Source organism: Phocoena sinus, chromosome 9 (genome assembly GCF_008692025.1).
Source record: "Phocoena sinus isolate mPhoSin1 chromosome 9, mPhoSin1.pri, whole genome shotgun sequence".
NCBI lineage: Eukaryota > Metazoa > Chordata > Mammalia > Artiodactyla > Phocoenidae > Phocoena > Phocoena sinus.
In genome coordinates, this window is record NC_045771.1 from 104,937,557 (window position 1) to 104,950,052 (window position 12,496).

At 38.2% G+C, this 12,496-nt stretch overlaps 1 protein-coding gene across 1 annotated transcript in view; it reads right to left on the minus strand.

Moving 5' to 3' along the window:
* SPATA48 (spermatogenesis associated 48) overlaps positions 1–12,496 on the minus strand; it is a 67,859-nt gene that overhangs the window by 32,175 nt on the left and 23,188 nt on the right. Inside the window, exons 4-6 of the mRNA XM_032642590.1 lie at positions 8,623–8,699; positions 6,126–6,264; positions 5,219–5,286 (exon numbers count right to left, since the gene is read on the minus strand). Of these exons, the coding sequence (XP_032498481.1) occupies positions 5,219–5,286; positions 6,126–6,264; positions 8,623–8,699 (284 nt within the window). The remainder of the gene's footprint in view (positions 1–5,218; positions 5,287–6,125; positions 6,265–8,622; positions 8,700–12,496) is intronic.

Genomic DNA, 12,496 nt, shown 5'->3' on the forward strand with positions numbered 1-12,496 from the left:
TCACCTGTGAAGCCATCTGGTCCTGGGCTTTTGTTTGTTGGAAGGTTTTTAATCACAGTTTCAATTTCAGTGCTTGTGATTGGTCTGTTCATATTTTCTATTTCTTCCTGATTCAGTCTTGGCAGGTTGTGCATTTCTAAGAATTTGCCCATTTCTTCCAGATTGTCCGTTTTATTGGCATAGAGTTGCTTGTAGTAATCTCTCATGATTTTTTTTATTTCTGCAGTGTCAGTTGTTACTTCTCCTTTTTCATTTCTAATTCTATTGATTTGAGTCTTCTCCCTTTTTTTCTTGATGAGTCTGGCTAGTGGTTTATCTATTTTGTTTATCTTCTCAAAGAATCAGCTTTTAGTTTTATTGATCTTTGCTATTGTTTCCTTCATTTCTTTTTCATTTATTTCTGATCTGATTTTTATGATTTCTTTCCTTCTGCTAGCTTTGGGGTTTTTTTGTTCTACTTTCTCTAATTGCTTGAGGTGCAAGGTTAGGTTGTTTATTCGAGATGTTTCCTGCTTCTTAAGGTGGGCTTGTATTGCTATAAACTTCCCCCTTAGAACTGCTTTTGCTGCATCCCATAGGTTTTGGGTCGTTGTGTCTCCATTGTCATTTGTTTCTAGGTATTTTTTTATTTCCTCTTTGATTTCTTCAGTGATCACTTCATTATTAAGTAGTGTATTGTTTAGCCTCCATGTGTTTGTATTTTTTACAGATCTTTTCCTGTAATTGATATCTAGTCTCATGGCGTTGTGGTCGGAAAAGATACTTGAAACAATTTCAGTTTTCTTAAATTTACCAAGGCTTGATTTGTGACCCAAGATATGATCTATCCTGGAGAATGTTCCATGAGCACTTGAGAAAAATGTGTATTCTGTTGTTTTTGGATGGAGTGTCCTATAAATATCAATTAAGTCCATCTTGTTTAATGTATCATTTAAAGCTTGTGTTTCCTTATTTATTTTCATTTTGGATGATCTGTCCATGGGTGAAAGTGGGGTGTTAAAGTCCCCTACTATGAATGTGTTACTGTTGATCTCCCCTTTTATGGTTGTTAGTATTTGCCTTATGTATTGAGGTGCTCCTATGTTGGGTGCATAAATATTTACAATTGTTATATCTTCTTCTTGGATCGATCCCTTGATCATTATGTAGTGTCCTTCTTTGTCCCTTTTAATAGTCCTTATTTTAAAGTCTATTTTGTCTGATATGAGAATTGCTACTCCAGCTTTCTTTTGGTTTCCATTTGCATGGAATATCTTTTTCCATCCCCTTACTTTCAGTCTGTATGTGTCTCTAGTTCTGAAGTGGGTCTCTTGTAGACAGCATATATAAGGGTCTTGTTTTTGTATCCATTCAGCCAATCTGTGTCTTTTGGTGGGAGCATTTAGTCCATTTACATTTAAGGTAATTATCGATATGTATGTTCCTATTTCCATTTTATATATTGTTTTGGGTTCGCTACTATAGGTCATTTCCTTCTCTTGTGTTTCGTGTCTAGAGAAGTTCCTTTAGCATTTGTTGTAAAGCTGGTTTGGTGGTGCTGAACTCTCTCAGCTTTTGCTTGTCTGTAAAGGTTTTAATTTCTCCATCAAATGTGAATGAGATCCTTGCTGGGTAGAGTAGTCTTGGTTGCAGGCTATTCTCCTTCATCACTTTCAGTATGTCCTGCCACTCCCTTCTGGCTTGTAGGGTTTCTGCTGAGAGATCAGCTGTTAACCTTATGGGGATTCCCTTGTGTGTTATTTGTTGTTTTTCCCTTGCTGCTTTTAATATGCTTTCTTTGTATTTAATTTTTGACAGTTTGATTAATATGTGTCTTGGCGTGTTTCTCCTTGTATTTATCCTGTATGGGACCCTCTGTGCTTCCTGGACTTGATTAACTATTTCCTTTCCCATATTAGGGAAGTTTTCAACTATAATCTCTTCAAATATTTTCTCAGTCCCTTTCTTTCTTTCTTCTTCTTCTGGAACCCCTATAGTTCGAATGTTGGTGCGTTTCATGTTGTCCCAGAGGTCTCTGAGACTGTCCTCAGTTCTTTTCATTCTTTTTTCTTTATTCTGCTCTGCAGTAGTTATTTCCACTACTTTATCTTCCAGGTCACTTATCTGTTCTTCTGCCTCAGTTATTCTGCTATTGATCCTATCTAGAGTGATTTTAATTTCATTTATTGCATTGTTCATCGTTGCTTGTTTCATCTTTAGTTCTTGTAGGTCCTTGTTAACTGTTTCTTGCATTTTGTCCATTCTACTTCCAAGATTTCGGATCATCCTTACTATCATTATTCTGAATTCTTTTTCAGGTAGATTGCCTATTTCCTCTTCATTTGTTAGGTCTGGTGGGTTTTTATCTTGCTCCTTCATCTGCTGTGTGTTTTTCTGTCTTCTCATTTTGCTTATCTTACTGTGTTTGGGGTCTCCTTTTTGCAGGCTGCACTTTCGTAGTTCCCGTTGTTTTTGATGTCTGTCTCCAGTGGCTAAGGTTGTTTCAGTGGGTTGTGTAGGCTTCCTGGTGGAGGGGACTAGTGCCTGTGTTGTGCTGGATGAGGCTGGATCTTGTCTCTCTAGTGGGCAGGTTCACGTCTGGTGGTGTGTTTTGGGGTGTCTGTGGCCTTATTATGATTTTAGGCAGCCTCTCTGCTAATGGGTGGGGTTGTGTTCCTGTTTTGCTAGTTGTTTGGCATAGGTTGTCCAGCACTGTGGCTTGCTGGTCGTTGAGTGAAGCTGGGTGCTGGTGTTAAGATGGAGGTCTCTGGGATATTTCCGCCGTTTAATATTATGTGGAGCTGGGAGGTCTCTTGTTGACCAGTGTCCTGAAGTTGGCTCTCCTACCTCAGAGGCAGAGCCCTGACTCCTGGCTGGAGCACCAAGAGCCTTTCATCCACACAGCTCAGAATAAAAGGGAGAAAAAGTAGGGAGAATTAGTAGAAGTATGAGTAAAGAAAGAAGGAAAGGAGGAAAGGAAGGAAGGAAGAAAGAAGCAAAGAAGGAAAGAAAGGAGGGAGGGAGGAAGGAAGGAAGGAGGGAAAGAAGGAAAAAAAGACAGAAAGAAAGATGATACAGTAAAAATAAAATAAAGTATAATATAGTTATTGAATTAAAAAATATTTAGAAAAAAAAAAAAAAGGGACGGATAGAACCTTAGGACAAATGTTGGAAGCAAAGCTATACAGAGAAAATCTTACACAGAAGCATACACATACACCTTCACAAAAAGAGGTAAAGGGGGAAAAATCATAAATCCTGCTCCCTGAGACCACCTCCTCAATTTGGGGTGATTCGTTGTCTAAAGGAGGGAAGGAAGGAAGGAAAGAAAGAAAGAACGAAGGTAAAGTATAATAAAGTTATTACAATTAAACTTAATTATTAAGAAAAAGAATTTTTTTAAAAAAAGTCATGGACGGATAGAGCCCTAGGACAAATGGTGGAAGCAAGAGTATACAGACAAGATCTCACACAGAAGCATACACGTACACATTCACAAAAAGAGGAAAAGGGAAAAAAATCATAGATCTCGCTCCTAAATTCCACCTCTTCAATTTGGGATCATTCCTTGTCTATTCAGGTATTCCACAGATGCAGGGTATATCTAGTTGATTGTGGAGCTTTAATCCGCTGCTTCTGTGGCTGCTGGGAGAGATTTCCCTTTCTCTTCTTTGTTCTCACAGCTCACAGGAGCTCAGCTTTGGATTTGGCCCTGCCTCTGCGTGTAGGTCGCTGGAGGGCGTCTGTTTTTTCGCTCAGACAGGACGGGGTTAAAGGAGCCGCTGATTCGGGGCCTCCGGCTCACTCAGGCCGGGGGTTGGGGGATGGGGGAAGGAGGGGCACTGCGTGCGGGGCCGGCCTGCGGCGGCAGAGGCAGCGTGACGTTGTGGCAGAGGCCGGCGTGACGTTGCACCAGCCTGAGGCCCGCCGTGCGTTGTCCCGGGGAAGTTGTCCCTGGATCCCGGGAACCTGGCAGTAGCGGGCTGCACAGGCTCTGCGGAAGAGGGGTGTGGAGAGTGACCTGTGCTCGCACACAGGCCCCTTGGTGGCGGCAGCAGCAGCCTTAGCGTCTCCCGCCCGTCTCTGGGGTCCGCGGTTTTAGCCGCGGCTCGCGCCCGTCTCTGGGGTTTGCGCTTTCAGCCGCGGCTCGCGCCCGTCTCGGGGGCTCGCGCCCTCAGCCGCGGCTCGCGCCCGTCTCTGGGGTTCGCGCTTTTAGCCGCGGCTCGCGCCCGTCTCTGGAGTTCCTTTAAGCAGCGCTCTTAAACCCCTCTCCTCGCGCACCAGGAAACAAAGAGGGAAGAAAAAGTCTCTTGCCTCTTCGGCCGGTGCAGGCTTTTCCCCGAACTCCCTCCCGGCTAGTCGTGGTGCACTAACCCCTTCAGGCTATGTTCAAGCCGCCAACCCCAGTCCTCTCCCTGAGCTCCGTCCAAAACCAAAACCCGAGCCTCAGCTCGCAGCCCCGCCCGCCCCGGTGGGTGAGCAGCAAGCCTCTCCCACACATGTTTTAAGGGTGCATGAAAATGTGAAACTTCACAGCTGGAATAATGGTGATCCCTTAGGAAGGCACATGTGCTTAGAGAGAAGTACGTAGGGGCGTCTGTGGTGTTAGTAACGGTTTGTTTTTATAGTTGGGAAGTAGACACGCAGATTATATCATATTTTTATTTTACATTTTTATATAGGAATTATTCAAAGATAAGTTTAAAAAATAAAAACAGAGATGATGGCTGTATTGTGGGTCAAAAGAAGAAAAAAGAGACAAAATAGTGACATTTTCAAAGACAGAAACACCAAACTTTTTAGACTAAATGCACAAAATTACCTATGTGGAAAGATTAGTAATAAATCATTGTTTCTAGCATTAATAGAACTCAAAATAACTATATGATACAAAAGTTGATAGAAAATAATTCATAATCCCTTGAAGTCCATGCATTTTACAACATTATAATTCTTCATATCAAGTGACATATAAAACACTTTATTTTTAAATGGTTGTGGTATATTTGGTAGTCTAAATTTTAAGAAGGGTTAAGAGAAAACAAGAGAAAGCTGGCAACACTGAGTGACTGAACTGGGATTTGTGTTCTCTTTCCAGCCACAGGGACGATGTCTGAGGGCCTCTGGGATGCTCTCCGGAGAACATGCCCCTCACCCATGGACTAGAGCCTCTGAGTCTTATGATAAATATGTGATGGCAAAAGGTCTACTGATGAGAACATTAGGAGATAAAACTTACAAATTGACTGGTTTGACTGGTGCCAAGAAAGATCTTGTTTGAAATCTGTCCCATAGTCCACCAACCATCTAAAATCACCATCAAAACGAATGACAAGTATTTAACCAAGTTAGTGTAATTTCTAGTATTTAAGTTCCAATTACTGTAATCTCTAGTATATATGTTCTAAGTTACTGTAATTTCTAGTATACAAGCTTCAGTCCTCTCGTATCACAGGCAAGAGCCCCAGTCACCCAATGGAAAGCACTCCCTGAGCACCCTTAGTCACTCCCGGGGTTGCTCCAGAGCTACTCCTGGTCTCTGCTCTGCTCGCAGACCCTCAGGGTCAGTTTGTCTTCTCACAGCTGGAATCTGCCTCGTTAGCCACCTCCTTTGGGCTGAAGCCCTTGTGAAAGGTCTGGTTTGGATTTTCATCCCAAGACTGTGCTTTCTTGGCTCCCCCTTAGCCCATGCTCCACAGCCCCAGGCAAGTCTCCCCCACCCAGAGCCCTCATCTTAGACCATCATCTCGCCAGGAAGGACTTTGGATACAAGTATAATTCAACACTAAACAATATGTAATAAAAGACCAATTTTCACAAGGTACAAAAAGATTTTAAAGGAGTTGAGAGATCCTTAAAAATAGTTATAGGAATCCAGACACATTTTTGGTCCTTTAATTGGTTTTAATTTCTGTGCACAAATCCTGTGCTGAGATTTTATATTAAAACTGTATTTTTCCTCTCTAATTATCATTTTTCTCTGTAAAAGCTGAAGTTTTTCAAGATACTGTGGGCTTCTTAACCTGTAGTTCACAAACCTCTTAGGAGTCCATGTTTAGAACTGTATTTCAATATAATTGATTTCCTTTTTAGTTTTGTGTACTTTGATGTATTAAAAACCTTCATTATGAGAGGTGATCACTGACCTGAGTTATTGCTGGCAATCCTTCATATCTTTTCAGTGTAAAACACTGTGAGATAGGGTCAGCAGCTTTTTCCACTGTTGTTTCTTCTGGATCAAGTTTTGGTGGTAGCATCTTGTCCCAAGGAACCATTTCATAAGCCCTATGAAATTATTAAATAATGACATTTTATGAAAAATACATATTCAGTTGGCATAGTTCTTAACAATAGCATATTCTGTGGTAGGAAGAATTCTAAATTGCCCCCGAAGATTCCTGCCCCTGGCGTACATACTGTATGTAGTCACCTCCCCTCAAGTGTGGGCAGAGCAAATGTATATGGTAGGGTATCACGCCTATGATAGTTTATATGGCAACTTTATGTGGCAAAAAGGGATTGTGCATAGATAATTAAGGTCCCTAATCAGTTGAATTTGAGTTAATCAAAAAAATAAAATAAAAGGCAGATTATCCTAAGTGGTTCTGACCTAAACAGGTGACCCCTAAAAAGAAGCAAGAAAACAGCAGCAGACACACTTCAGTCATCCTTAAACAAATCCTGTGAGTCCTAGAGCTGCGCTGAGCTGAATTCTGCCAACAATCCGAATGATCCTGGGAGACTGGGACTCAGCCGCTGCTGACATCTTGATTCCAGCCTGAGAACCCTGAGCATTGAACTCAGCGGGCACTTGCCAGCACTTCTGTCTTATGCAAACGTGAGCTACTACATGGGCATGATGTAAAGCTGCCATATTGTGGTAATCTGTTACACAGCAATAGAAAACGAATGCATACACGTATATACATACATCTTACACTTTACCGAAAAGAAATTCATTTGAGCTTTGCAGCAGGGCAAGAAGAACATTAATTTACAAATAAATAAGCTATGGCTTAGAAAACTGAATTTGTTTGCTTAAGGTCACTCAGCCCCTGATGGTCGAAGTTAGACCTCTGATCTTGATTACCTGCCACTGAGGAGTCAGTAACATTCACATGATGTTCACTCCCCTGCCCCCTAAAGCACTTTCTTAGTTTGCCACCCAAGCACTAGGTCTCTGCATTTCCTCCCCCCAACCCCCCATTGGTTCCCTCCTCTCAGTCCCTTGTGCTGGCACCACCCCGCTTTTTCTCCTCTTTCTTGATGTACAGATGCCAGGACTCAAGCTCTGTTCTCCTCTGGCTCATCCAGTGCTGGGGCTTGACATCACTGCCCATAAGCCATGACACCCAGACTTGCTCCTCCAGCCCAGACCTCTCCTCCAGACTGCAGACCCACAGACCCCGTTGCCTACTTGACGCATCCACATGGATGTCTAATGAGCATCTTTATATTCAGCACATCTAAAACTGACCTCTGATCTTTCCCTCCAAACCTGCTCCACCGGCCTTCATCTTGATAAGTGATGGCTTCAGTCCATCCAGCTGCAGAGCCCTAAACCTTGGAATCATTCTCCATGCCTCTTTCTTTCAGACTCACAATCTCCAGTCTGGAAACTGTGTTGACTCTGCTCTCAAAATGTATCCAGAGGCCAGCAACTGTTACAACTTCCTACCACGCTCCTCCAAAATGCCATTATCTCTGACCTAGATGACAGCAGCAACCTTCTGCCTGGTCTCCCAGCTTCTCCCCTCACCCGGTCCACTTTGAACCCAGCAGCCACCATGACTACTTTGATACACAAGTCTGATCTGGCCACTTCACTGCTAACACCCTACTGTTTACAGTCTCTGCAAGTGCCCAGCAAGATCTGGTTCCTGGGTACTCCCTGACCTCTTCTTTTGCTACCCCTCTCTTACTGCACTGTAGACTCCTGGCCTTTGCTCTTCCTTGACACCTCAATCACACTTCTGACAGGGCTTTTGCTCTACGTTCCCTTTGACTGGGAAGTAGTCAATCCAGATATCTGCACAGCACTCACTTCCAAGTTCCTGCTCAAATCTCATCGCTCAAGGAGGCCTACCCAGACCTCCTAGTTATTCTGGAAGCCTGTTACTCCACACAGGACACTCTTGATATTCTTATCCTGTTCTATTTTTTCTCTCTTATTTTTTCATTGACTCATCACCTTCTAAGATATGATCTATTTACTTATTACGTTTGTGGCTTATTGTCCGTCTCCCTTTGGAGTGAGTGCTCATTGGAGGACTCTTTTATTCACTGGTGAATCTCACAGCCTAGGGCATGGACACATAACAGATACTCTATATGATTTTCAACTGAGTAAAAAAGTTCTCCTTCAAACTTCTCTGCTTTCATTTTCTAAGATGCTGGACATCCTTATCTCGTCCTCTCTCTCTGAGCCTTTCCTTTCTGTTTTGGTTTTATTTTTCTATTAAATATAGGTTTTCTTCCTTCAACTGTTTATTTTAGCAATCAATGTAAGTAAGTAAAGAATTGTGTCTGATAGTCTTTGAATTCCTCACAGGATCCAGGATATTGTGGACACAAAGGAGATGTGTTATCAAAGAAAAAAGAAATACATTTTAAAATCAAATTCTACTGGAGAAAAATGCTTACTTTTGTGTAGAGGACTTGTAAAATGAGTCTTTTGCATTATATTTCTTGTTTGATTGTAAAAGTGGTTCTCCATCATCCTAGAAGTGGTGAATAATAAGTTAAAAAAGATTAGATGTAAATGAAAATTGCTAATGTTTTATATTCACCATGCTTTCTTTTTCTCTTATTCTGCATTTTTCTTCTTTCAAAGCACGTCTTGGATCCACCAGATTTAATGCTTTCCTACGTTCCTCTATTGTCTTGGAAATTTACATTGTATGTGTGTGTGTGTGTGTGTGTGTGTGTGTGTGTACTCCTACTAATTAAATTAAAACTTACAAATATATGCTATTCTACTCATTTCTTATTTTTGGCTTAATAATTTTTTTAAGATTGAAATGTATTTAATTAATTTTAGACCTTTCTTGTTAAGAAAATGAAACATATATTGTTTTCTAATATATACACAAAAGACTATTTTTTTCTTCTTAGCAGAGTTTTAATTCCTTTATACAAAATTTGATATGTTTCATTTTCAAATTTATCATTCAGTTTAAAACATTTTCTAATTTCTCCTGTGATTTCTTCTTTGACCCATGGATTATTTAGAATTGTGGTGTTTAATTTAAAAATATTTGATGTTTTCCTAGACATCTTATAGCTATTTATTTTTAATTTAACTCTGTGGTGGTTTGAGAACATATATAGTAAATTACAGTCACTGATTTTTGAATGCTAAACAAATCTTGCAATCCTGGAATAATCCCCACTTAGTTGTGATGTATCATCCTTTTTATATATTACTAAATTCAATTTAGTAAAATTTTGCTAAGGATTTTTTTGTCTGTTCATATCAGACTAATTTTTGTTGTGATATCTTTTTCATATTGTGATGACAGGATTCTTTTGTCCTCAAATATATTATTTGGGTAAAATGATATTATTTCTTCCTTAAATATCTGAACTTGCTCATTAGTAAAACTACCTAGCCCTGGAGTTTTTTCTGTAGAAAGTGTTTTGATAATCAATTAAGCTATTTAATAGGTATAGGGCTCCTCAGACTTTCTTATTATGTCAGTTTTGTTGTGTTTTCAAGGAATTTTCTCATCTTAGCTAAGTTGTCAGATTGACTGGCATAAAGTTGTTTATCATATCCTTTATTAAAAAAATAAACTGTATTGAGGTATAATATACTGCAAGGAACTAAATTCGATAAATGCATACAATTTGATGACATATTATAGCTGTGTATATCCATGAAAACACAACAGACAAGATCCAGAGCATTTATATTTTGCAGAAGTATTTCTCAGGCCCCTTTGCGTCCATATCTCCCCCTGTTCCCAGGCCAGGGCAAAAATGATCTGCTTTTTGTCACTCTATATTGGTTTGCATTTTTAGAGGTTTGTTTAAATAGAATCAGTTGGTATGTAATATTTTGTTTCTGGCTACTTTCATTCAGTATAATGATTTTGAGATTCATTCATGTTGTTGCATGTATCAGTAGATTTTTATTGCTGAATACTATTCCATTGTATGACTATGCCACAATTTGTTCATACTTTCACATGCATGTGAACATTTGTTTCCACATTTTGGCAATTATGAATAAAGCTGCTTTGAATATTTATGTTCAAGTCATTGTGTGGATGTACATTTAAATTTGTCTTGGGTAAATATCTAGGAGTAGAATGGCTGGGACACTTGATAAGTGTGTGTTTAACTTCTAAACAGTGTTAAAGAATTTCCAAAGTATCTGTAATGTTTCACAATCCCAGCAGCAGTGTGTGAGAGTTCCAGTGTCCTGGATCCTTGTCAACACCTGGAATTTCAGTCTTTTAAATTTTAGCCATTGTGGGGATATACTGTTTTTCACTAATGACTCAGCATGTTGAACATCTTTTCATGTATTTTTTAGCCATTCTTATTTTTTTTGTGAAGTGTCTGTTCAGATCTTTTGTTCATTTTTCACTTGGGTTGTTCGTCTTGTTATTGACTGATTTTAAGAGGTTTTTATACATTATAGATACAAATCCTTTGTCATATATGTGATTGTGAATATTTTCCCATTGTGTAGCTTGCTGTTTCATTTTCTTAACAATGCATTTTGAAAATCTAAATATTAAAAAAATTTTACAATCTTAATTTTATATTGAGGCCTATTATCCATTTTAAGGTTAATTTTTTGTATATGTTAATATAGTAAAACTTGATTTTTTTCCCCATAGGATATCCAGTTGTTTTAGTAATATATTAAGACTTCCCTTTCTTCACTAAAATGCCTTGGCACATTAAAAAAATCAAATGGCAATATATTAGGCGGCTCCACTTCTGGACTCTCTTTTATGTTCCGTTAATCTGTATCTATCATTTTCCCTTTGGTACTGATTATTGTAACTTTATAGTAAGACTTGAAATCAGGTGGCATAAATCCTCCAAGTTTATTCTTCTTATTCAAAATTGATTTAGTTATTTTAGGTTTCCGTTTTATATTGATTTTATAATCAGCTTGCCAATTTCTTCAAAAGTGTCTCTTAAGATTTTGATGGAGTTTGCATTGAAAGTATCTATAGATCAACTGGGGAAGCATTAACATATTAACAATAATAAGTCTTTCAGTCCATAAACCTGGTTTGCTTTCCATTTATTTAGGTCTTCTTTAATTGATTTCATTCATCAATGTACTCTAGTTGTCAGTGAAGAAACGTGCATGTGTTTCACTAAACTTCTATGTTGATTTTGGCCCTATTGTAAACAGAATCTTTTGAATTTTCATTTCCAATTGTTGCTTTTGATATGCACAAATACAATTGGTTTTTTGTATATTAACTATAAACTTTATGCCTTTAATTAAATTCAGCTATTACCTTTTAGTAGTTGTTTTGAAGATTCCTGAGGATTTTTATAAATATTAGGTCATCTCTATGTAAAGATAGATTTGTTTCTTCCTTTCCAATATTATGACCTTCTACCTCTCTTCCTTACCCTGCTGCAATAGCCATTACCTCCATTGGATGGAAAATAAAAGATGGTAAGAGCAGGCATTTTTGTCTTGTTCCTGATTTTAGAGAAAGAAAATTGTCTTTCATCATTACTTTAGCCTTAGTTCATCACAGATTGCCTTAAATATCAGGTTGAGGAAGTCCCCTCATAAATGTAATTTGTTGAGAGTTTTTATTACAAATGAATATTGATTTTTCCCTTCTTCCTAAGAATAGTCTTGGTTATTTCTGATTCTTTGGTTTCTGCATCCATTTTATAAAGAAATTTTCAATTTCCACAAATACACAGATAGGATATTGATTGAAATTACATTGAAACTGTAAATCAACTTAGAAAGGTCTAAAAAAACTTTAAATGTTGAGCCTTCCAATCCAGATAATAGTATATTTCTCTATCTATTTGGGTATTTTAAAATTTCTCTCAATACATGTACTAGTTTTGCCACAGGGTTCTTGAATATGTTTTGTTAGATTTATTACTCAATAGTTAATAATTTTGATGCAATTTTAAATGATAGCTTAAACTTAAAAAATGTTCTGCTTCTCACTGATATTTAGAATACAATTAATGATTTTATAATAATATTTATTTCTAGAAAACTTATTACACTCATTTTTTAATTTCAGTAAGTTAACTGCAGATTTAATTGGATTTTTAACATGCATAATCATATTATCAAGAATAATAGATTTGTTTAACACTTTCTAAGTTTTATACTATTTTTATGTTTCTTTGATTTGGCTGGCTAGGAACTCCAATGTGTAGAGTTCAAATATTGTTTGATTTACCTTTCATAGTTATCTATTGTTAAGTTGAGGATATTTTCAGTTCTTTTCATCAAACTTTTTTCTTTTTTTGCCTATGTTTAGATGAGTATATGACTTTTCTACTG